The sequence below is a fragment of the Nycticebus coucang genome, chromosome 9 (assembly GCF_027406575.1).
Source record: "Nycticebus coucang isolate mNycCou1 chromosome 9, mNycCou1.pri, whole genome shotgun sequence".
Classification (NCBI taxonomy): domain Eukaryota; kingdom Metazoa; phylum Chordata; class Mammalia; order Primates; family Lorisidae; genus Nycticebus; species Nycticebus coucang.
This window is the reverse complement of record NC_069788.1, coordinates 30588614-30615405: the sequence shown is the minus strand read 5'-3', so window position 1 is coordinate 30615405 and position 26792 is coordinate 30588614. Positions and strand designations below refer to the sequence as shown.

The 26792-nt window shown below is 39.2% G+C and overlaps 1 protein-coding gene across 5 annotated transcripts; it reads left to right on the top strand.

Moving 5' to 3' along the window:
- The first annotated feature begins 12963 nt into the window (after positions 1–12963).
- On the top strand, positions 12964–22587 carry C9H6orf141 (chromosome 9 C6orf141 homolog). Of its 5 annotated transcripts, none has more exons than XM_053603488.1 (4): positions 12964–14204; positions 14945–15029; positions 15145–15768; positions 16691–22587. In XM_053603488.1, exon 1 carries the CDS (start codon positions 13278–13280, stop codon positions 13899–13901), a length of 624 nt encoding a protein of 207 aa, XP_053459463.1. In that variant the 5' UTR covers positions 12964–13277; the 3' UTR covers positions 13902–14204; positions 14945–15029; positions 15145–15768; positions 16691–22587. The 5 variants fall into 5 exon arrangements, with proteins under 5 accessions (XP_053459463.1, XP_053459461.1, XP_053459462.1 ...); XM_053603486.1 differs by having other exon boundaries at positions 14363–15029; XM_053603487.1 differs by having other exon boundaries at positions 12964–14493.
- Positions 22588–26792: the final 4205 nt, after the last annotated feature.

The window sequence follows — 26792 nt, the reverse complement described above, 5'->3', positions numbered from 1 at the left end:
GTACTATTTAAAATATAAAGAGATACCATCTCTCACTATTAGATTGGCAAAAATCAAAAACTCTTGAAAACACGGGTTGATGAGACTGGGTTGAAAGGCACATTCATGCATCAGTAATGGCATGCAAAGTAGTGCAACTGTGTTGAGGGAGATTTAGTAAATCTAAAAGCTACCCCATTTCCCCGAAAATAAGGCATCCTCTGAAAATAAGACCTACTTACAGGAAAGATAAGACGTCCCCTGAAAATAAGACCTAGCGCATCTTTGGGAGCACACCTTAAAATAAGACAATGTCTTATTTTCAGGGAAACAGGTTATATATGCATTTACTTGAGCAATTCATCTTCCAGGAATTTACCTCGAAGATTATCCCATAAATATAAAACAAATATTTGCACAGGGTAATTCATGCTGATATTATTTGTAATAGCAAACTTTTGGAATCAACCTAAATTTGCATCTAGTTGAATAGATGATACTCCTACACAATGGAGCAATATTTAGTTCTAAGGAAATTCTCTATAACATAAAATAGGATAATTTTCATCATGTATTTTTAAAATTTAAAAAAGCTAAGCACACAGAATATTAAAAAAAAAGAATAAGAAACATGCATGTAATGAAAGAATAAGAAAAGTATATATCAACATAGATCTCTGCTTATTTTTGCAAACAGAAGGTCAGGAAAATTAAATCAGAAAACCAATTTAACAAAAAGTGATCTATAAGTAGTAGACATTGGGGTAGAGAAAATATTTCTCTGAATATATCTCTTTTACATAGTTTTGAATTTTGAACAATGAATAAACCTGAGATTAAAAATAGACATATTTTTAATAATGTTCTAGCTCTGTTCAATGAAAAGGCCTATAAGTAACAACACCCAGGAAGCAATGATCAGTCTAGTACCCCGATCTTTGTTTCTGAACACCTTCTATAGGTAATAAGACTGCTGGAGAAAGGGCTGGTTCCAGGTCTGTGGCAGAGAAAGAATATCTTGAGCAAGAAAGTAAGGAAATACAAAGACTAAATGTGATCTTATCAAAAGGAAACAACTTGTGTAACAGACCTCAGACTTGCCAAATTTGATAGAATCTGAGCATCAAAACTAACAATAACGTTGTCTCCCCCCATAACCACGCTTGACTACCTCACAAACAAAAACTGACAATAATGCTAATGGATAACACATTGATGTTTTAAAAAACTCTTTGAGTCTATATGATATGAAAAGAAGGGTGAGATGACAAACAATAGATATTTTCTTTACAGAAAAATATCCACTAGAGAATATAGAAGAAATGACAAAACTAGAAAATTGTCACTTACAATACACAATTTAATAATTGATTCAAATAAAGATTATCAACAGATGGTTGAGTCAATGAACAAATGGTTGGTAGGGGGACAGGATGATAACATAGTATCAAATTCTTATCTCTTATTAATTGCAAAGGGTCAAATGTACCTTTCTAATAAGATGTCTAGTGGTCACTATTTAACCAAGTGATCAAGTTAGCTTGAGTAATGGTGGAAAGCTAACTGCACCACGTGTCTGCTGGTACAGATGTGACGATAACTGCAATATACCACCTAGGTAGAATTCTGTGAAAAGTGTTTACGTGGAATCTGATCACAAGGGAACAATCAGAAAAATCCAAAATGTGGAACATTCTAGCAGACAAATCTTCAAAGAAATGAATATTATGAAAAAAAAGAATGCTTCATTTCAGACTATAAAAGACTAAAGAGACTTAATTAACTGTAATTTATGAAATTTCAGGGGAATAAAATCTAAAATACACATTTTGGGAACCTTTGGGAAAAAATGAAGTATGGACTCTATATTAAATGATATTGTTGAATCAATGTTAATTTTCTTAGGTATGATAAGGTAAATTGGTTACCTAGAAATTCAGTTCTTTTAAATGTATATGTAAGTATTTAATGGTGAAGTATGATATTGATATCTGCAACTTACTTTCAAGTGGTTCCTACTGATGGGATGTATACACAGTTGTGTGTGTGTGTGCGTTCATGCCTGGGGATAAAAGAGAGATACCAAATACGATAAAACATTCAAAATTAATGAATCCAGGTGAAGGCTAGATAGCTGTTTATTACACCATTCTTTCAACTACTATTATATTTGAACTAAAATAAAATTATTGATGAAAGTGGCAGATTAACTGGCAGCTCAAACTGAGTACAAAGTCACAGAAGTCACCACAAATTGAATGTAAAATTAAGTAAAATTTTATTTTTTACTTTTCCTTGAGTAAGGATTTCTTTATCTTTTCATCATTAACCTGATAACTAGTAATTACTAATAAATACTGAATCTGCTATGTTTTACTCCACTCAAAAACCTTAAGCCTAGAGGTAAGCGACAAAAGTGTCTGCAACAGTGACAAAACCTGAGAAGAAAAAAATGCAGAAGTAAAAAAGAGGGCATGTCACAGAGGGAAGAGAAAGCAGAGCTCCAAAGGGGAGGGGGAAATTAGTTGGAAAAATGCGATAGAAATAGGAAAGGGCCAAATAATTCAACGATGATGTCAGACACTGCTCTAGGGATAGAGGTGATAGCAGTGAGGGTTACACTGCAGTGAAAAAAGAAACAAAAATCCCTTCCTTCATTCTGGAAGAAATTCATTTGCTAAGTGGCAGGCACTCTTTTAGGGGCTTTATATAAATTAACTCACCCTGTGAGACGGGCTCTCTTCTTACTCTACTTTTCACATGATAAAACTAAGGCAGATGGAAGGTAAGTATCCTCCCCGAGATCACACCACTAGTATATAGCAGAGGTAGGAATTAAATCTCGGGTGTTTGGCACCATTCTTCACGCTCTTAAATCCTGCACTATATGACGTTAGGAAGTAAGGAAGCATTGTGCTGTGGTTTGAACGCGTGCCCCAGAAAGCACGTATTGGAAACATAATTCTTAAGGCAACAGTGTTGGGAGGTGGGGCCTAACGACAGGTGATGAGGCCCTGAGGGTTTTGCCTTCATGAATGGATTCTCTTATTACTAGAGTGGGTTTACTATAAAAGGACAAGTTTAGTCTGTCCGTCTCCCTCTCTCTCCATCTCCCCTTCCTGCCCTTCCACCTTCTGCTATGGGCTGACGCAGTGTGCAAGGCTCGCCATGTGCCAGACCCTTCAGTCTTGGACTTCAAAGCCTTGAAAACCATGGACCACAGGCCTACACAAGAGAAAACCTCAATTTAATTCAAGTTGGAAGGAGAAGGGAGGGGAGGAAGGGCAGAGGGGGATTGATGTGCTCTCACCTAATGGACACAATGTAAGGGTATATGGCACACGTCCCGACTGAGGGGCACATCTACAAAGTAAGGTTCCTACCTTATCTAACAAATGCACATAGTGTAGCCTAACCGTTTGTACTCTCATAATAATCTGAAAGAAAAGGAAAAGAAAAGAAAAGAAAACTGTGGACCAATAAATTACTATTCTTTGTAATTTACCCAGTCTGAGCTATTCTATAATAGCAGCGCAAAACAGTTCAAAATGGATCACATAGGCCAGGTGCAGTGGCTCACGTCTATAACCCTAGCACTTCTAGAGCTCAGGAGCTCAAGACCAGCCTCAGTAATAGTGAGACTACCGTCTCTAAAAATAGAAAGAAAAAAATGATTAACAAAAAATAACATAGGCTAGCGCCTATAGCTCAGTGGGTAGGGCGTCGGCCGCATGCACCAGGGCTGGTGGGTTCGAACACACCTCAGGCCAGCTAAAAAACAAAAAAATAGCCAGGCATTATGGTTGACACCTGTAGTCCCAGCTACTCAGAAGGCTCAGGCAAGAGAATTGCTTGAGCCCAAGAATAATTGGAGGTTGCTGTGAGCTGTGACAACACAGCACTTTTCGGAGGGCAACAAAGTGAGACTGTCTCAAAACACACACACACACAAAAGGAGCAAGAAATTTCAAAGAAAGAAAAGAAAGAGTAAAATAGATACAAAACATGGCCAAAAAGAAAGGCTGGCTATCAGAGTATTTGAGAGAGGGCTAAATTCCATACCTTCTTAATAGTATTATGGTATTCAAAATAAAATAACATAAGATTATTCTTCCTATAGTGGATGAGAAATAGGGAGGAGCAGAGGCATGAATCAAGGTTGGCTAATGACCAGCTCAGCCTGCTGTGACCAACTCTTATATCGTTTTGTCTAAGCCTTGCCCTTGAGGGGTGAATTATGAAGTACGTGTGAGAGATAAAGAGGGGTTATTACTAACAGTTTTTTTTTTTTTATTTGAGTTCATGGACATTCCAGATCAACTTGTTTGTAAACTTGCTGAACAACAGTATTTTCTACCCACTCTTTGCTTTTTTGATATAATGTAGCACATTTGTAAATCTTCATATGGAGCCAAGTATTTGAAATATAAAGTGTCTGTGAATGTATTCCCATGATTGTTATAACCCTAACCTAATCTTTATACATTGATTATATACTAATATAATAGAAAACAATTTCCTTACCCCCTTAAAGTTTTTTTATTACAACCTAATCATATTTGAGTACTAAGATTGTGGCATTTTTTTCCTTACTAGTATGAGTAGATGTTTTATTTGAAATATTTAACTTATATTGAGTCAAAGATTAAATTCTTTCTGGAATTACACTACATGCTATTGTTGAACATAAACCTTTGGGCTTGGGATGGATGGTCTAAAGAATATTGGATCTTTCCTATCACCATTATACGCTGATTCAGTTCCCAGTGATGCAATTTCCTGTTTAGTGAGTCGCTTATTCAAACTCAATTAGAGAGCCAGGTCTGAAATCTTGATCTCTGACTGGAGAAGATGATAATGAACATACTTGAAAACTTTGTATAATTCAGGCAGCTGACACTGAATTGCAATTTCAAAATCTCATTTAAGCAGCTGCTACTAACAGTGCTACAAGAGTCATTTTTTGTGGTTTAACTGACAAGCCTAATATCCTTTGACTTTTAACCTGGTGTCTTACTGACATCATCCCCTCTCAATGGTGTGAAATATATATATATATGTTTGTGTATACATACCTATACAGTCCTAATATATATGTTAGTCTAAGGGCCACATAATGTATCGTTTGTGTATATATACATAAAGATATATACAGTCCGAGTATACATATTAGTCTAAGGGCCATAGATACAGTCTAATATATATATCAGTCTTAGTGCTAGGTAAACTTAAGCCTGTTTTATTTTTTCCAAAGAACACACATACTGGTCACTCCATATTTAAGTCAAAGGTCCCCTTTGTAAAAAATTACCTCGATTTTCATTTTATGTCAGACAACTGGGCTAATCCGCTTGATACAGAATTATCATTCTTCTCTTTTTCTTTTTCCTCCCCAAATTGATATCTTCTAACATTTGCCTTGCTATCCCAACATTATGAATCTGGTTCTCATTGTCCAGCTTAAGCTTTCAACCTCTGCATCTTTCCCTGAGCACTGCTTGAAAAACTGTGCCTTGGGTTCTCAGTTCTAAAAACTAAGCTTTAAAAAATGAAGGCCCAGTGTGGGGGCTCATGCCTGTAATCCTAGCATTCTGGAAGGCTGAGGCTGGAGGATCCCTTGAACTCAGGAGTTTGAGACCAGCCTGAGCAAAAGCAAGACCCAGTCTCTATTAAAAATAGAAAAATGAGCCAGGTGTTGTTGCGGCAGGCACTTATAGTACCAACTATTTAAGAGGCTGAGACAGGAGGATCACTTAGGCCCAGTAGTTTGAGGTTGCTGTGAGCTAGGCTCATACTGTGGCACTTTAGTCTGGGGAACACAGTGAGACTCTTGTCTAAAAAATAATTAATTAATTAACTAATTAATTAATTAAAAATAGTTTATGAGCTCTACAGCATTCAAAGAGATGCCAGAAGAATTGTTTCACCTGAACTCCATAATAATGCTGGGAAGTAAGCAGGACAGGAATTATTTACACTTCACGGATGAGGACATACATTTGCAGACTTTGGGAGACTTGCCCGAGGTGTTAGGGCCCATCCAAGTCTTCTGACTCTGAGTCGTGTTGTTTTTCCTTGCCCAGTTTGAATTCTCCAGGTCATGAGAACTTTAATTATCCAAGGAACTATCATTAAAATCTTACTTAAAAGTCTCGCAGTTTCTGAAGTCTGTCCATACTAAGGTTGGATTTGTTTTCATGTAGAGTAAACTTAGACTATTCTCAAGCCTACACTTGGTGTTTATCTAGGGCTAAATTTTAGGCTGTTTGTTTCTTTTATGTATTCATTCAACTATATGTAGTGGCTGATTGGGGTAGGATTATGAGGAACTTTTATGCCAGGCTTAAGATTCTGGCTTTATTTTTATAGTTTCAGGGATTGGAGAGTAGGAGACAGAAAGGAAAACATATGAAGGAAGTAAGATCTACAACACTGGTTAGACATTAGATATGCGGGGTAGAGGTAGGCCCTGCAAGAAAGGGAAGATAATGGATGGACAGCCATGCTAATCTTTGAAATAAGGAATACAAAAAGAGGAGGGAGATTTAAGAGAATCAGTGACAAATTAAACTGCAGACTTTTTAGATTTAGGGTGACTGTGGAACTCTCACAAGAGAAGTCTAGTAGAAAACTGAAGAGGGACATATTTCACTGGGTTAGACAACAGCAAGAAACAACCCCAATATTTCATTGGCTTATTATAACAAAAGTTTATTTCTGGTTCAAAATACATCTTAGGTGCTGCAGTTGTGCTGGCTTCTCCTCAGTTCTGTTCCATGTGTTGTCCATCTTCTGGGATCATGGCCAAGGCTGCAGCCCTGATCTGGGGCACTCCCAGCGCCAACCTTGCAATGACTCTTTAAACTTCTGCTCAGATGCGTCCAATGTCACATCTGTTTATATTCTGTAAGCTGTGGAAAGTCACAGGGCCAGTGTCAACAACCATGGGATGGGAAAGTCTAGTCCCATAGAGCAAGTATTATAAGTCACATGGGAAAAAAACCAGGAAGGATGATTCTCTTTCAGGAAGAGGAAGTAAATAATTTGAGACAAAATATAATTTACTCCAAGTTTAGAAATGAACAGCATGGTCTAGAATAGAGATATAAATTTGAGAGTGATCAGTGTACAGATCATGGTTGAATCCATGGGAATGGATAAAAATATAGAGTATTTCAGACTTCTGATCAAAGAAATCAGCGAGACCAAAACTTTTCTACTCATATGCCTCAATATTTGCCATGACAACCTGGCTCACACTGTTGTTTTATTCAGAACACCTTATTTGTCAGTCTTATATCCAAAGATTTCCTTTGTTCCTCTGGTTGCTTTTCCATTATCGAAGCCAACAAGGTCTCAAAGGCTTCAAGTGTGTCTTTTTTACGGCTGTTGCTTATAGTCAGAGGTGGCATAAACTCAGCCAGTAGATACTTCTGAGTGGGCTTTCTTTTAATTGGTGTTTTTTGTTTGTTTTGTTTTTGTTTTGAGTCAGTGTCTTGCTCTGTTGCCTGGAGGGCAATGGTGTCACCATAGCTCACTGCAATCTTGAGCTTCCTGGGGTCAGGTGATCCTCTTGCCTCAGTTTCCCAAGTAGCTGGAATGATAGTCCCATGCCACCACACCTGGCTAACTTTTTAATTTTTGGTAGAAGGGGGGGAGGTCTTGCTATGTTTCTCAGGCTGCTTTCAATTCCTGGCCTCAAGCAATCCTCTTGCCTCAGTTTATCAATGTACTAGAATTATAGACATGAGCCACCCGTGCCTGTCCTGAGTGGAATGTTTATTTGTAAGTGCTTCAAGAGCAAGTGAGAGAGCTGGAGTTCGTTCTGCCTAGTGATGAGATCTGTTCTGAGACTGTTCTTGTTGTTGCTGCAACAGCTTTTCTTTCTACCTTCTCCTTCTTCTAAGGCCACAGTTCTACAGAATTAAAGGTACTACTCGTAAAACCTTATTTAACCTTAATTATTTCCTGCAGACTCTGTCTCTCAAGACAAATAGTCATATTAGATGTATGAATTTTGGAAGGACACAATTCTGTACATAGCAGCTGGTTCCTGTAGCTCCCAGACAACCTTCCCAAACCAATACAGATAGAATTCCACTTTTTCCATAAGCCTATCTCAACTATTCTAGCGCTAACCCTCTTTGTTCCCTTAACTAATTTTTTCTCTTTCTTATTTATTTATTTACTTATTTGAGACAAAGTCTCACTCTGTCACCCAGGTTAGGGTGCAGTGGCCTGATCACAGCTCATTGTTACTCTAAACTCCATGGCTCAAGTGATCCTCCTGCCTCAGCCTCCCCAGGAGCTAGAACCACATGTGAGTACCACCATGCCCAGCTAAATTTTTTCTATTCTTTTCAGAGACAGGGTCTCACTATATTGCTCAAGCAGGTCTCAAACTCCTAACTTAGGTGATCCTCCTGCCTTGGTCTCCCAAAGGTTAAAATTACCAGCATGAGCCACTGTGACTGGCCTAAATTTCTTTACTTTAAATTCCCTTAATTGAATCATGGTCCCTAATATACACTTTATTCTTCATTTTTGTTATCTAGTGTTATAGCCTTAAACACGATCTATTTCAGTAGTTCTCGAACTTGGTGCCATATTAGGACCATAAGAACAGTTTTTAAAATGACAGTGTTGGGCAGTTACTGTGGCTCAAATGAGTAGGGCACTGGCCCCATATACTAGAGGTGACAGGTTCAAACCCAGCCCTGGTCAAAAATTGCAAATAAATAAATAAATAAATAAATAAAAATGACGGCTCAGTGCCTGTGGCTCAAGCAGCTAAGGCACCAGCCACATACACCTGAGCTGGTGGGTTCAAATCCAGCCTGGGCCCGCCAAACAACAAGGACTGCTGGAACCAAAAAATAGCCAGGCGTTGTGGTGGGTGCCCATAGTCCCAGCTACTTGGGGGGCAGAGGCAGGAGAATCGCTTGAGCCAAGGAGTTGAAGGTTGCTGTGAGCTGTGATGCCACGGCATTCTACCCAGGGCAACAGCTTGAGGCTCTGTCTGAAAAATAAATAAATAAATATAAATGACAGTGCCCCATGCTCCACTACCGACCAAGGAAGTCAAAACCTCTCAGACTATACCAGGTAATATTATTATTTTTTTAACCACTCCCCTAGGCTAGTCAAGTTTGAAAACTACTGTGGCATTTTTTTAATCAAGTGGGTATATGACTTTATTACAGTTTTATACATATCAAAAATTTAGCAACTATATTCATTCAAACTGCTAACCAAATCCTAATTATGTACAGCAATTGTTCTCTAAGTAACTCAATAGTCTTTTGTCCTTTCTTTTCTTTCTTTCTTTTTGTTAGAGACAGTGTTTCACTTTGTCACCCTCGGTAGAGTGCTGTGACACCACAGCTCACAGCAACCTCAAACTCTTGGGCTTAAGCAATTCTCTTGCCTCAGCCTCCTGAGTAGCTGGGACTACAGGCGCCCACCACAGCACCCAGCTATTTTTTTGTTGCAGTTTGGCCGGGGCCGGGTTTGAATCTGCCACTCTCGGTGTATGGGGCCGGCACCCTACTCACCGAGCTGTGGTATTTTTCAAATCGCATTCACAAATTGGGCATTTGACTGTTTCATGTTTATCAGTTTTGTCTTCCAACCTGATTACAAACTATACTGATAGAAACTTCAGTATTTACTTAGCAAGAATAACAGTTATACAGCATGGATGCATATTTAGCTACCACTTAACAAGATCCTTAATCCTAGTCACACATGAACCATTTCAGACAAGGTGGTCCTTAATCCTAGTCACATATGAACCATTTCAGACAAGGTGGTTTGGAAAAATACTCTTTGCCTGCACCTGCCTCATCCCCTGTCTGATGGATTAGTATCAGGTGAGGCCTGAACTTTACGCACAGCCATAGTTGAGAAGTGCCAGTAACTTATTTCCTGATGAAATTGATAAGTAAGCGAGCATAACCTGTTATAACAAGTCAATCTCATTTATCTCTAAAGATGAAAAACACTGCCTGAGCAAATTTCTTTACCAACTCCCCCAGATTAAGTGGGCCTAAGAGACTCTGCAGAAAGACTATAGTCTGAATTGTGAATTCTGTTGCCAGAAGCACTGATAGACAATAAATCTGCCAATGTACTAAGGATCCCTACAGAATAAAGTGTCACATCAACTCTAAAACCAGATGTAGAAACACAAATTATCACCAATATGATGAAATAGAAAAGTTTTTTGTTACTCTGCTTTCCACCACTCTCTGTATTTCCAGAGTTTTAAAAGTGAAGTCCAATTAATGTAGTGGCTCGTTTGATTAATATATTGATTCAGTTGATATATTTCTGCATTTCCTAATGCAAGAGCCACCTCAAGCTGTTTGTAGCCAAGCAATTACACATCCATTGTGGACCCAGTGTCTCTCCCTCACTTTCCACTCCTTATTCCTAATGAATATGCCTACTTCATTTGGGGGTACAATATTACATGCTTTCTAAATCGACAAGTTTTAAATCTTAGTAAACAAAGACCAGCAGGAAGCACACCCATAATAACAAAGAAAAGTAAGTTAGGTTTATTTTTCTTGCTCCAGCAGATAAGAAATGCACCCTTGAGTAACTATAGGACCATTCATTAAGCGGAGTTGGGAGGGGTTAAGAATTTGGACTTGAACTGATGATCCTAAGGAGGATTTAAGGAAGGAGGAACTAGTGCTGCATTAGATGTTGTCTAGAAATAGGGTCAGCTCAGTGATAGGGCACCTTGCTAGTGTTTGTCTAGGAAATAAGAGGATTGGCTGGGTGCAGTGGCTCATACCTATAATCCTAGCACATTGGGAGACTGAGGCAGGAGAGTGGCTTGACCCCAGGAAGTCAAGCCCAGCCTAGGCAACATGGTGGGACCACCATATCTACAAAAAGTTTACACATTAGCCAGGAGTGATGGCATAGGCCTGTATTCCTAGCTATTCAGGAGACTGAGGCAGGAGGATTGCTTGAATCCAGAAATCCAAGGTTACATTAAGCTATGATGGGGCCACTAAATTCTAGCTAGGGCTACAGAGTGAAACACTGTTTCTTTATATATATATATATAAATTTTTTTTTCGGAGCTATCTTTGGTAAAAGCAATAGTGACTTCTGTTAAATATAAAAAAAAGATGTTTAATTTTCTTTATGGTTTTGTAATGACCTTCTCTGTCTTGTTCCAAATATGGTCACAGAATGGCTTTATATGGACAATGTTTATGTTCTGTGAGTGTCGATTAAGTTCAGTTGGGATTACTATGGCCTGGATGATTGAAGGCCTGCTTTTGACTTTCTCACAAGTTAAAAATGAGATGGCCTAAGCCCCTGGAAGGTTGATTATCAAGGACAAGCTTCCTTTAACCCTTATCCAGTGTAGACTGGTGATTTCCCCATCATGTATCAGACACTAGGAATATAAATTGCTTTATTATTACCCTTCACTAGCCTGCATATTTATAGCAATTCAGAGAGGAAATAAATGGGCTCACTTTAGTAACCTGTTAAGTGTTTGCGGCATTTTGAGATATTAAAGCAGAGCAGACACCATTATCCCAGACACAAACTACATGTTTTTCTGGTTTATATTCTTTTTAGACTTCTGAAGATTGATTTATGTAGCATGTCCCCTTAATGTTCTTTTGCATTAAGACACATCTGGAAATTCAGGTGCTACATGACAAACGAGTCTGCTTCATTCCTCAGCTCGTAAGTTTTTCACTTTTACCCATTCCACATTCCTTATACAATCCCCAATGGCAAGAAAACTATTTTAAAGCAATAAATCTTGTGGCTTACATTATGTTTCCCAATACAGACACCTTCACTGGAATTCTTCCAATATTTCTGCAAGAAAGAAAACCATAATGCCTTCGTTTCCACTTTAAAACAGCAAAAATGTACTAGAGTTTGTATATACAGATTTGAACTTGAACTGATGATTGTAACATCCATAGATCACTAGCATCAGAAATTACTGGAAGCATTGATAAAAATCTGTATTCTAAATTGTATCCCAAACCTGTAAAAAACAGAATCTTTGAGAGTAGGGAAGGGCATTGGTCTGCTGGGGACATTCATGTGCATTAAAGTTAATCGTTTTTTTAGCTCCTACATCTGAACACAGATTGATGTGTGTTACTTTGTGTGTATGTGTATGAATAAAGACTTGAAGAGGACAAGCAATTTGACTTGTTCCTTCAGATGTCCCCTCATCTAGAAAAATGGCTGACATTTAGTAGTACTGGTTAAGTAAACCCTAGTTTACTGTAGTTACTGGTTAAGTAAACTATGTATGGCAGAAATTTCACCATTTCATTCAGTTTTCTGAGTCAAATAGAAAAACGAGTGGCGTGTTATAAACAAGCACGCGTGAGTAAGGATGAAGTGTAAATCACAAACTGAGCTCTTCTTTTTTTATTACCTATACTTTCCCGTAAGTCTAGGCCAAGACTAGTGCCTGGAGATGGGTAGATTCCGAAAGCCTAGCCAGCCACAGATAACGATTTATTTTAACCTCTGGGGTTAAAATGGAGTGGGGGTGGGGCTGGGAGTTGAAAGAAAAAAAAAAAAAGGACACAAACAGTTTTAAATCCTGAAGAAGTTCATTTAGCAGTTTGTTTTTGTTTGGTCTGCTTCTGCTTTATAGCTTGTTTTAAACCTAGCCCCTACCTCAGCTAGGCCTTGGTTAGAACCAGAGTGAAAAGGAGTATGACCACCGTCCTAGATCCTGCCATTACGAACAGGGAAGGGCAAACCCCAAATCTGTTTTCTCCAAGGCTTCAACTTTTCCAATCTGACTCTTCCATCTGCAAGCCACAATCTCCGCCGCACGGGGTGGGGGGCGTGGAAGATTCGGAGTGGACCCAAAATCCTTGTCAGAAGAATTTGATTAGATCAGATAATTAAAAAAAAACAATCAAGCTTCCTCGTTCCTCCACGTCAAGGAGCGTCGGTGGAAAGAAAACATACTTCGGGGCATTTCAGGGGGCGCAGTGTGAAGGTGTCTTTGGCGAAGGGCAGGTGGGGAATTAAAGCTGAGAAGTAAGCAGATAAACTACAAGAGGAACAGGGGTGGGCCGGGTAGGAAGAAGGCGAGGTGCACGCGGCGGAGGGGAGCGGAGGGAGAGAGCGCGCCGCCCGGGGGCAGGAGGGGCTGAGCCGGTCTCCCGCCCCGGCTGGTGAGCGTCCGCCGCGGGCCACGGAGGCCACACCTAGGGCCTACCCGCCCCGCGCTTCCCAGCTCAGCAGGAACTTGTTGCTTGAACCCGTTCAAGAGCCAGCGAATGAATGACCCTTTGGTCGGGATGGGGGCTCCCGGGCCCCAGGGAGCTGCGAGTCCCACCGACTCCTCCCACAGCCCGGGGCGCAGCGGACCCTTTACGCGCGACGTGGGGCGCGGGGCTCCCGGGGCCCCCCAGGCTCCCTGCGGCCCGAGTGCGGCTCCCGCGGGGGCGAGCAGAGGCCGGGGCCGGGGCCGCGAGGGCTTGGCGGCGGGTCCGGCTCTCGGAGCGCACGCCGGGGACAATCCGGACTGTGACTCCTGGGTCAAGGAGAAAGTGCTCTTTCTTCTGCACCCAGAGAGGTGGTTAGGGACTCAAGGGGACCCCGCGCAGGAAGAGGTGGCCAGTGGGGAGGACTTTCCTCAGGAGGCCGGAGACCACCGTGACCGAGAACTCAACTGTCCTGTTTTTCAACGAGAAAAGAGAATTTCTGGCAGGCGAATAGCCGCCCCCTCCCAAGCCCCGCCGCGGGACCCCGCAGCCCCCGCCAGATCGGTGCTCGTGCGGGTCGTGGATTATCAGATGACCCAAGAAGTGCTGCAGACCGCGTGGACGAAGGGTCGCATGACCACGAAGACCGAGGAACATTCCATGACCGCGGTCACTTTTCGGACCAGTAGAGAGTGAGGCGATCTGCGGGGCGCCGGGACCCCTGCCGAGCCCGGGTTCTCCTCGCCCGGAGAGGCGCGCCCCGGGTCTGCGCCGCGGAGAGGAACCGTTTGTCTCCTGGGAGCTCACTGAGGCCCGGAGGAGCTTAAACACCAAGGAGGAGTCCCAGGAGTGTTCCCGTCCAGTGCAGGAGAGAGGATCCTTAAAAGAAAGTGCTATTCCAGGAACCCCAACCTGCAATTAACAGACAGAAATAACCTTCTAAGAGGCTGGCGCAGCGCTTCAGCGAGGCAGATAACACCAGCGACAGCTTGAAAAACTGTAAGCAGCATAATATCTCCTATCTGGTGATCTGGGGACCTAAGTCATTCAGAAGAGGGGGAGAAGGTATTTTCAAATAGGCAGAGCGTGGGAGTTTTGAAATGAGACAACGATGTTAATTGGCATTTACCAGTAACTTTCAATTGATCTCTCTTTAGGACTTAAGAGCAGAAATGAAGTGTGAGGTCTGCTCTCAGCAGAAAGGGTGAAAGTGGGTGGAGAGAAGGGATTGTTTTAAAAGTCTAAAGAAAAAATAAGAAGAAATAGGAAACTGAAACCAAACCAGCAAGTAAACAATATTTTTCTTGTCTCTGTCTTATAATGTGCACGGTTTTCAATTTTCTCCCCACAATTCAGTGTTAAGAAGAAAAAGAGAAGAGCTAGGGAAAAGGAATTGTGGACAAAAGACACAGAATATTTGATTTAGTCCAGGAAAAATGCCTTTAACTTGGAATTTTAAATTTTAATGTTAAAAATACTGCCTATACATCTTCTAATCTAAAAGTAGATAGAAGTATATAATTTGCCACTAAATGATTGCATGTCTTATTTTTGTCCATAGATCTTTATTAATGAGATTTGTAGTTAAGAGTGGATTTGTAATCCCTCTCTCCTGGTGTTAAAAAATCTCTCCTGGTGCTATTGAAACTACTTATTTTTCTTACTTTATTTTATTTTCCTATTAAACTCTATCTGTATTAACTCTTTGGAAATGGCCGGCCTGGTTGGAACTCTGGAAGAAGCAATACAGCCCTCTAGAGGTCAGCTGCTTGACCTTAACCCTATTGAAGAAATATTTGAGTCCTGAAAGAATCAATCAAACAAGTGAGACTCCGGCTTTTGATGACTAAAGGGTAGAAGATGCCTCTTACCCTAGGCCTTCCCCTTTGCCTTTATTTTTATTTCAGATCTGATCTGCCTCCTTGTCCTTGTTTTACAGATGGGCCAACCGAGGCCAGGAGGTCACACAGCTGGTTCTTGCATGTGCTTGCTAAGTGAACAAAGAATGTGATTATCTGCCTCCTCAGGGTCTGGTGATGGCCTTCTGAGGAATTTATTTCTACGGGTCTCAAGATGACTGAGGGCATTCTCGGTTTTCTAACTCGCGTTTATGAGAAGAACTAAGCCATGTTGATGTCCCTGAATCCTGTAAAGCCTGTTGGCTGGAGAATGACCACCAGTAGTTCTCAGGCCTGTGAGACCCTCACTTAAGAAAGGAATTCAGCACCTGTGCTCAATCTGTGTTCAAAGCTGCTTGACAGATTAAAAAAATTGTGTATGAGCCCTAAGGATGAATTATCTTTTTCACCAACAACCCTGGCTGGTTCCAATGTGAATTAATCTTCTTGGCCGATGAATTTCAGACCTGAGCTTATCAATTTGGTTGAGTCATCAGATGTCTTGGTGATTGGTCATTGTCTGTAGACAATAACAGAAAAGCCTCTTTTACAGTGAAAAGAAATGATAACATCAGTCAGTGTCTTCTCTTTGTAGACAGAGTCAAGGTTCAACTACTTGGTTGGATTCAGAACAGGCACCATCTCTTACTAACTGCGTGTCCAGGGTAAGGTACTTTATCTCTGCTTGCCTCTGTTTTGATTTGTTAAGTGGAGAGAATAAATAATATACCTCATATAGTTATTTTTTAGAATTAAGTAAAAGGAAAATGCTTAAAACACTGCCTGACATACAATAAATTCTCAAAGTTAACTATCATTATCATTAGTGTGGTGGTTATTTTCACTTTTCATCTTAAGCAGGCTTTTTAGTCTTTTATTTAGTAATAGCAAAAAGTATGTAACACAAGAGATCTAGTGAAAGCTGTATCAGTGGTTTTTACGAGGACTCTCTTCTGTATGCCTGAAAGAAAGGACTTACAGCTTTTCCCACTGTTCAATTCATCAAAAAGTACATTTTTGGATCGGCAGCTACTTACAGATGACATGTGGTGTGGAAAAATCTCAGTTCCCTTTGTTCTCCAGTGTATCTTGTACAAAATATTAAATTCCTTAGAAATGACTTCCACATCTTGTGTAAAGATTCATCCTAGGCTCAAGGGACTGAGGTGTGCTATGCTCGATATAGTCTTTTTAAAAGGATTTCACAGACTGCCTGGTTCTTGGCAGACAGGAGCTCTGAATACTTTCTTTAGGGCCTGTCTGGTTAGTTTGTTTTCCCTCTCAAATTTTAAATCCATTGGCCTATCATCTAGAAAAGCTAAACGGGCACAATTAGTTTTCATTTTATCTCTTTCTGCCAAAAACGTATTTATTCAAGTTAGCTTAATTTCTTTCCTCCAAATATGTTTAATTTATTCCCACTAAGTGAAAAAATATTTTTTATTCTTTTTAAAAAAATATTCATGTAGGGCAAAAAGTTTATTTTTGAAGTGATTTCTTTCAACCTCTGTGTAGACTGCCTACGCTGTTAGGCAGTTTACAAAAGGTATTATGGTTTGTTGATGTTTTGTTAAATTTGCTTCACAGGTTTTCCTGAACTGGGAGAATGAGGAGCCTGAGGAATCTTTTCTCATTCACGGGTGTCTTGGGAATGCATCCAAAGTGAAACAGGCATCCTCAGTACTAAGAACTCTCTGAGAATGGCTGGGTCTTAGGTCTTTGATCTTACCTTCACCTCACTGAAAAAAATAGAATTATTTACAATTGTATTAGATGAATGAACTACATCAAAGACTTCCAGAAGCCACCTGGCCACTCAAGTGACCAAGTGACTATAAGACAAATGTCTGAGTCACATGGCCACCATGGATCAGGCAAGTGGAGCGGTCCTCTGCTCTTAAAACCCTTTGTCCACAGCCATAATGACTTTGAATTCATTACATGTGACTTGCCATCCTTAGTCTTTTTTTTTTAAGCTTTAGACTTTTATATCCTAAGCTGCTCTTATTCTTGTTGGACATTACCAGCACTTGGTGATAAAACTTGATGTGGCTCTTTGCTTTAACAAAAAAAAAAAAAAAGAAGAAGAAAAAGAAGGGAAAGTGTTTTGTTAGAAGAATAAGTTATACTCACTGCAGAAAAATAACAAAATTATTCTTCTTGTTAGAAGAATAAGTTATACTCACTGCAGAAATATTATTTTGTGAAAAAAGAGAAAAATAGAATAAAAAGAAACAAAAACTGTCCCCCAACCCAAACCTCTCTTAATATTAGTATTTAGTATATTTCAAGTATGGCTTTATTTTATTCTATTTTTATGTGTCTCCATATTATATATACATATACTTTCCCAAGCATAAACTGTGTATAAGCAAAATAACTGTGTAGTGTAACCTCTGTATATTTTCTTAGTTTTGTCTTTGTATTAACTAAATCTATACTGATGCCACTCAGTGTGCTATTGTGAATCAGCAGCATGTGCTGGTGGTTTTCAGAAATGGAGACTCTCAGGCCCTACCTCAGAGCTACTGAATCAGAATTTGCACTTAGACAAGACCTCTGGGGGATTCAAATTAAAGTGTTAGAAACAGTAACACCCTATTTTAGTTTTGCATTTTACTTCATCATTTGCTAAACTTAAAAAGCTTTTATTTTTCCTATAGGCCCCATTAATTTTCAACTATGCTATACATTAATAATTTATAGAATTACAAAAACATTTAGAGATTTCAGGAGAGGGAAATATATGTATGGTTTTGTAAATTGGCAAAGACATCTGTAAGAAGTTTTGTCATTTTTTCATGGTAAAATGATTTTTTTTTTTATTAAATCATGGCAGTGTACATTAATTCAATCATGGGGTACCCTGTGCTGGTTTTATATACAATTTGAAATATTTTCATCACACTGGTTAACATAGCCTTTCTGGCTTTTTCTTAGTTATTGTGTTAAAACATTTATAATCTACATTTAGTAGGTTTCATATGAACCCTTGTAAGATGCACTGTAAGGTCTTTTTTAAAAGCCTATTATTTTAAATATTTTTCTAGTAAACCATTGATTTGTTATTAGATTCCAAACTATTTTAGAAATAAGGTTCTTTCATTATCTAAGAATATAAAGTAATACACTCTCAGAAAACTCCCATCAGAGAGTCATTAACGTATTGCACAAGGTCAGCCCCTTGCAGGCTGAGTGCAGACTTGTCAGGCGCCTATAATGAATTGTGAGGGGGCGGGGAAGAAAGAGAATTCAAATCAACTGATTCAGATAAGGAAACAAAAGGCTGTGACTTTTGGACACCCTGACATCTCTGTAGCTGCAATCAGTACTTTGCTCTTTAATTAGGGAGAGCAAATATTTGTGAATTCACTTCTCTAGATGTAGATAAAGTCCAGAGTACTTTGGAGAAAGTAAAGGGTTATGATCAGTAGTTAAGGCACTGTGCAGCCAAGTAGTCACCAACAAAAGGTTAAGGCAAAGTGAGGAATTAACTGAAGTCAAACTCAGATTTTTAAGTGTAAAACAAAGTAAGAATACAGTGAAGGGACCACAGTCTTCATAAAAATAGAACAGAGGTGGCTCGACACCCATATCTCAGTGGTTAGGGCGCCGGCCACATGCAGCCGGGCTGGTGGGTTTGAACCCAGCCCTGCGCTGCTAAACAACAATAACAACAAAAACAACAAAATAGCCCGGCATTGTGGTGGGCGCTTGTAGTCCCAGCTAGGCTGAGGCAAGAGAATTGCTTAAGCCCAACAGTTGGAGGTTGCTGTGAGCTATGGTAACAAGGTACTCTACCGAGGGCAGGGCGACATAATGAGATGCTGTCTCAAAAAAAAAAAAAATGTATATATATACATACACACGTACACACACAGACACACACAGAGGCTGTGGGTTCAGAGCTTGGAGTAAGGAAGCAAAGGCAAAAGAGTGCAATGGGAAAGTTTTATAGTGACCAAAATGATCTTAACATTTCCCTAGCTTGACTAAAGTTTAGATAGTCTCCTTTCTGACTATCCTGACCTCCCTTCTCTTTTGGAGCATTTACTCTCAGAAATGTGTAGTTGTAAATTCTTGATCTGTGCCTTTAAGATGTAAATCTTTCCCAAGCCTTTTGGTAATCTTAACAAGGTAGTAATGTCTGTGTTAAAGACCCAGAAGCCATCCCTTTGAAATGTAATCTTTTAGAAGGACAGGGCTTCCAAATCTTTGTGAGGGCACGAGCTCAACTTCTCTAAGTGTCAGTTAAATTTAGATGCCACAGTTATACACCAAAGTCCCCCAAACATTCTTCTCCAGTACTTTTCCACTAGCTCACCCCAGTACTTAAAACTTTCCCACCTCTTGTTTCGAAGGAGTTGAGTTCAATCTCTCTTCCATAATGCAGTATAGTCTGGAATAGTCTTCCTTGTTTACCCATGTCCCATGCAATATTTATTTGACAATAGTGAGAAGAGAAAGGCTTTAGAGCCTTTGATTGGAGCCTGTTGGCATGGGGAAGCTGGAGGCAGGCTATCAAGAAGGGTAGCTTCTTGCATGATTGGTTTAGAGCTTTCTCAGATGGTCCTGAGTTGGAAGGAGGGAAAGAGATGGAGAAGCCCAAAGTTCATTAACCAAGATCTTACCTCCTGAGCTGACTGCTACAGTGCTATGGTTTGGCTTCCCATGCTATAGGCACAGAAGCTGTAGGGGGGCATTCTGTAAGAAATAGAAATAGTGTCAACCACATAGGGGTTTTTTCCTAGAATTCAGCTAAATGAGAATTCTGAAATGTAATAAAAAATAAAAATTAGATATTATAATTAGTACTAGTAGTCATGGTTTGTTCTTCCTGTTTAGTTGTCTTTTCATCTTACCTGAGCTTTATTCTTGGTTTAATGACAAAGAACAAAGGCATATAAGACAAAGAAATGATATCAGATTCAAATCTGTGGTTTTTACTAAGATTCTTCTCAGTCTTTTTTCATATATTACCATCTATTGACATAGGAAACTGTCAGGCATTGTTTAGCTGAGTCAGGAAGTCTTGGACCTCTCTGATCAAAGTAGGATGGAGGACAGGACAAGTTCTAACTGGTTCCATCTGAGATGAGGGGGAGGAACGGACTGTTTCTTGACCTTGTAGCTTCATTATACCCTCATTACCACAAAAACTCTAAGGAAACCTCACACTCCCATCATGTACCTGATGCCAGGCCAGTTCCAGGTTGACTATATTTAGTCAAAAGGAGGGCTTCACCCTAATTCTGGGAAAACACTAGTCTTTTCCAAGAAATAACATGAATATTCCTCTTCTTGCTTAGCCTAGAATTAAGCCATTGCTTCCTTTTTATTTTAAGATTAATGTAAGGGTACATACAATTAAGTTGCGTTGTTTAAAGCCATTGCCTAAATAAAAGGACTCAAAGAACCATAAGGGCTGTTCTCTTCTGCAGGGAGAACTAACTAGCCTCTACTCTTGTCTGTGAAGAGATTTTCTATACTTCCTGAATAAAATTCATTTTCACCTCATCATGTCAGTTCAATCCTGTGTTCTTTCTCACATGAAAACCAAGGATGCACTTGCACTTGAAGGGATTTCTAGCATTGGGAATTACGTCCCTATAGGCAGTATGAGCATGGCCATTGTCCGTCGGTATATTAGCCCTTTCATTAGTGTTAGAGCAATCTTGAAGACAAAGTTAGGAACCAGAAGACCCAGCCACAGAATTCTTTTTTGGAGATACTGTATTACATTAGACTTACTTCTTAGAAACATCCAGATGCGGCATTGCAAGGAGTTTGTTTATGGGAGTGAAATACACATTGGCATAATTTAGTCCTGAATGTTGGCCCCCAAAATGCCATGTAATAGATTAGTGCTACCTTATTGAAAGCAAATTAAAGCCTACATAGAGTCCACCTATGCTTGGGGTGTTACCTAGTGGTCACTGAGGTTATAGGATACATGAGTCTAAGATTGCAAAACTTGCACCTAGCTCAAACCCCTGAGTGTTACAGCTGCTTTATGTGCCCATTGGATCATCCTTAGGCACATGTTCTACTTCCAGAAACTCTTGTGACTTTCCACTTATTTTGAAAGCCTCTGAGGTTCATGGGGAAATGAATACAATTGAATACCCCTAAGTCAAGTTGGTTGGGAGAGGATTAAGGAGGTATAAAGGGTCCCAGACACATATTTTGTTGTGTATAACACGTGCCTTTTATCCAAATTTTTGAGAGGAAAATAAGGATATGCATTATATATGAGTAGTTGGCTTGGAAACAGGGGAGTCCAGCAGACCTCCCAAGGTGGGTGCAGGGTTCCAGTTAGAAGGATCAGGATCTGGTGGACTGGCTGGAGTGGTCTTAGCTAAACAATGTGATGGGGGAGGGGGTGGTAGCAGGGCTAGTGAGTTAGACCATAGCCATGCAGGGCAAAGGCTGGGGCCCAGGGCCTGGCTGTGCAGAGGGGACCCTGAGTTCCACCCAAGCCCGAGGGACCCACCTGGCTGCCTGCAGAGTCGGTTCCCAGAGTCGGCAGCTGTGGGAGGGTGGTGTGATCTGCACATTTACTACGGGAATGTTAGCCCTCCCCAGATGTTTCTCTCCTTCTAAGAACCAGCCACTTCTTGAGGGGAATTTTCCCAAAAGTGTGGACAAAAAACATGGATGTGCATTATACATGGCAAAATGCAGTAATTTTCACCAAACTAGGACAACGTCTGTAAGGCCTTTCTCACCGTCGTCCACATGTCTCAGGGAAGCCCTAGCATTCTGTGCACTTCCCAAGCCAACCTCAGTGTCGACCCAGGTCCCTGAGGTTATGATGTTTAAGCCAGACAATCTTTTCATCCCAGCTAGGTAGAATCCAAATTTATAAATACAAAAGGTTTGAGACTTCTATAAACATATAAATTTTCCTTTCTTATCAGACTATCAAGAAAATAGACAATTTTTACCAACCCATGGATTTGGGAAACCAGAATGGCCTAGGTTAAAAAGTACAAATGTATATGAGTAAAAATATGTATGTAGTTACACGATATATAACTAGTAAAGACTTTGGAGTCACACTACAAAAGGGCCTTTTTTCACAGAATCATGAAACTTTGCCCATTGTATTGAGGCTAACACTCATGTATTTAATCCTGTGTTGCCCAGTCTTATGGGCATATTAAACTGCAACATCAAAATTAGACTTCCACTTTTTCAAACTACAGTAAACATTATTTTGGGGATATTAAGGAAAGAATGGGTAATTGTTACATTATAGGTGATTATTTGTAGTCTGTGTTAACATTTGAAAGCATTTGGTTCAAAAACACAAATGTGACTTAGATCCTTTAACTGATTTGCTTAAACCTTGGTGACCCAAAATTTGATGTGGCAATTGCTTATAGCTATTTACTAATTTGAGCATGTAAAACATGTAATTGTTCCTGCCTTCCAGTTAGCACAATCACATTTTTATAGTTAGAAATGTATTTTCTTGTCTAGTGTCATACCTAATTTTAGTTCTTGTTATTTGAAACACAATCAGCATTCTCCAGTTGTTAAACCAGTTGATAGATAAAATTGACTGCTATGACAATTTTCTATTTACTTTTCTGCTCAATATTTAAATATCCTGTAAAAGTGCCATCAAAATAATACTACACAGTAAAATTTAAATGGAAAAGAACAAAATCACACAAGTAACTATGGCATTGATATAAGATATTTATGGATTAGAATACAGTTTAGGAACATAATTGTAAAGATACAGCTTGATGTTATTTTATGCAAAAATGTTGGTAAATTTTAGTGATCATTTCTGAGATGCTTTCTCACCAAAAATCTGGGTTCTTAAATTTTTTTAAAAAACATTGATTTTCAGTGATTATTTCAAGCAACATTCTTGACAATCTCCAGCTAATTCTCCCATATGTCTCTTATAAGGAAAAGAAAGACACCAACCATGCACGCTTGTGGCCTAAGAATATTAATTTAAAACTACAAACATCTAACAATATACCTTTTAGTTTATTCATAGTTTTCTGGGTTTTTTTCCTTGAATTGGAAGATCTTTGACTATAAGAAATCACCGTGCTTACCAAAATCCAGGAAATTAGTACCAGGTGACACTAAGGAGATGTGAAAAACAGCGCTCATAAAGCAAGCAATCCCTGATTTGCTTTCTTAGAATAAAAGATTCTATCTTAGATAAGGCATTTCTACTTCTTATAAACGGATACAGATGATAATAGAATTCCATCTTCCAGATATCATTACAAATGCTTCTAGCATTTGATTAAGGGATCTTTAAGTCCCTCAGTTCTATTACAAAAGATTTGAGAAATAAAGAAGTTATGAAACAAGCCGCCAATTTCATGAAATTGTTCTGTGAACATGAAGTTGAATTGTATGCTTTTGTTTTTTGATTATAATTTCATGAATGAGTTTTAAGAGAAAATCAAAATTTGTCATAGTAGTTATGTAATATTGGAAGTCACTATCCTTTTAAACATTGTCAGAAATAGAACTTGTACTTTAAAAAATGTGGCATTGTTTAACATTCTAGATAAAGTTGTTTTTATTTGTATTGATAATAACTCTTTCCTTGTTAGTTAAAAAAAATCATATTCCTTATGTTAGGATAAAGTTGTTTATTCAAAAAAGTATTCAAAGTTCCAAATGAATTAATTTCTTTTTTTTTTTCTTTTATTTTTTGGAGACAGACTCTCACTCTGTCACCTTGGGTAGAGCGCTGTGGTGGTGTAACTCACAGCAACCTCAAACTCTTGGGCTCAAGTGATCCTCTTGCCTCAGCCTCTAACGTAGCTGGGAGTATAGGCACCTGCCACTACACCCAGCCAGTTTTTCTTTTTTAAAGTAGAGACATGGAATATTATGCAGCCTTAAAGAAAGATGGAGACTTTACCTCTTTCACATTTACATGGATGGAGCTGGAACATATTCTTCTTAGTAAAGTATCTCAAGAATGGAAGAGAAAGTACCCAATGTACTCAGCCCTACTATGAGACTAATTTAGGGTTTTCACATGAAAGCTATAACCCAGTTACAACCTAAGAATAGGGGGAAAGGGGAAAGGGAGGGGAGGGAGGGGGGAGGTGGGTAGAGGGAAGGGGATTGGTGGGATTACACCAGCTGTGCATCTTACAAGGGTATATGTGAAACTTGGTAAATGGTCTGTGAAGCTAGTGAATGATGCCCCATGATCATATCAATGTACACAGCTATGATTTAATAAAAAAAAAATAAAAATAAAAACCTACTCTGACACTTTCTGTCTTGCAATTGGTCAGATTAAAGTGATTGTTGATATCATGAAAAAAAATAAAGTAAATAAATAAATAAAAGAAAAAATAAATAAATAAATAAAGTAGAGACATGGTCTTGCTTTTGCTCAATCTGGTCTCCAACTCCAGAGCTTAAATGTTGCTCCCACCTTGGCCTCCCAGACTGCTAGAATTATAGGTGTGAGCAACAGTGCCCAACCCCAAATGAATTCATTCTTATAATCAAAATTGCTCCTATTCCTCCCCTGCTGGGATCACGTTGGCATGGAAGAAAGGAGATTGTGTGGTATATATGCTGTGGTCTGCCGAGGACTAGGTAGCGCATGGGGTTCACCCAAGACTGAACAATGAGCAGTGCACTGTCTTTACAGATTGTAAAACAGTGGAAAATCCAGACTAAAAGTTTATCTGCTATTTTTTATTGCCATGTCCTTAGTGACAAAATACACCTCTTTGAAAAAAATGTATTGTTAATCTAAATTAAGAAAAAAATCCCTGTGGTTACTATTTGAATTTTAATGAAACAGATGTAAACTTCAAATAAGCACACTTCTACCTTCTGATTGTTTATTTCTATTTTCTATTTCTATGTCCTGTTTTTTTTTCCCTTGTGGGGAAGATCATTTAAAAGACTCTCAGTGCTGCCCCCAATATCTCTCTCTCAGCCTGTCTGTCTCTACCATCTCTATTTTTCTTTGTCTCCTGTTTCTTTCTCTTTTGCTTCTCTGTTTCACACACATACACATGAAGACTGACCGACATGCATTAATTTTGAGACTGAATTCCTGAAGGTTCAGAATCTTTCAAGCTCATTTTGTGTGTACTTTGTGTCTGCAACCTCCACGTATTTCTTCATTTCAAGAGTGGATTGGATATAAACAATAGCACAGCAATTAGAGTGACTAAGGAAAAGATTTGGGTTACTTCATCCTTGACAGTATATGTCACTTACTATGTATAAAAGTTAAAATAGGAAATATAGCCATGTTTGTTTGATAAGTGCAAATGTACTTCACAGGTGACCTATGTTACTGGATTTGAATAACACCTTGAACATGAAATTTATTCTTTTTCATTGTTAATTTTTTAAGAAATGAATCAAGAAAATAAAACATTATATGAGTGATACAATTAAGTTATTGTCTTTTTTTTTTTTTTTTGAGACCAAGTTTCACTGTAGTGCCCAGACCTAGGGTGCCTTGGCATCACCCTAGCTCACAACAACGTCAGACTCCTGACTCAAGTGATCTTCCTGTTTCAGCCTTCCAAGTAGCTGGGACTGCAGGTGCCCATCACAACACACAGCTAAGTTTTCTATTTTTAGTAGAGATGGGTCTTGCTCTTGCTGAAGCTGGTCCAAATTCCTGAACTCAAGCCATCCTCCCACCTTGGCCTCCCAAAGTGTTAGGATTACAGGCATGAGCCAAGTTATTGCCTTAATCATTTCTTTGGTAGACTTTCAGGTTTATTAAGGTTTACCTATAATTTATATAAAATACTGTAATATCAGACTTAACTAAAGGATCAAAGCTTTATTTATTTTACTTTAGGATTATTACTAAATATCCTTTTGTCATGTTGGTATACAAATTGACTGCTTCTCATCATAAAGTCATAAAAATGGAAGACTGAAAGGGTTGGAGCTAAAACTCAGATTTCCTAATCTTTAATCAAAACTGTTTCTATTCCCTGTAAGAGAAAGAAGTTTAGTAATTAATTTTGACTTTGGATTCAAAATTAACTGCTTTATTATTTAATACCAATTATAAACTTAAGTGTAGCTTGGAAAATGCAACTACCCCATAATATGTTCAAACAATAAAGATTAATGGGTTCCACTTTTTTATCATTTAAAGATTAATGGTTCAACTGGGAAGTCAGAGAACCTGAGTATTTCCCAGTTGACTTATTCTAAAAAGGCTTTGTAGAAAACTTGTTGGGAAGATAAGGACAACTTAACATCCCTCTCAGCTTGACTAAACTTTAGACAAGTTTCTTTCTGACTTTAGGCCCAGATCTTCCTTTTAGAGCAGCAGTCCCCAACCTTTATGGCACCAGGGACCAGTTTGATGGTCCCTGTGGCAGGAGAGTTTTTCCATGGATTGGGGTGTGGGAATCAGTTAGATTCTTGTAAGGAGAGCACAATGTAGATCCTGTGCATGGGCAGTTTACAGTAGGGTTTGCGCTCCTATGAGAGAACAAAGCCACCACTAATGTGACAGGGGACGGAGCTCAGGCAGTGGGTGAGCAATGTGATATGAGTGATGGGGAATGGCTGTAAATACAGACGAAGCTTCACTTGCTCACCTGCCTCACCTCCTGCTGTGTGACCCAGGTCCTAACAGGCCAGTGACTAGACTGGTACCAGTCTTCCCCAGGGTTGGGACCATAGTTTTAGAGCA

What these genes read in the sequence shown, in the direction of transcription:
- C9H6orf141 (XM_053603489.1), top strand. Translation starts at nt 13,278, where the DNA reads ATGAATGACCCTTTGGTCGGGATGGGGGCTCCCGGGCCCCAGGGAGCT.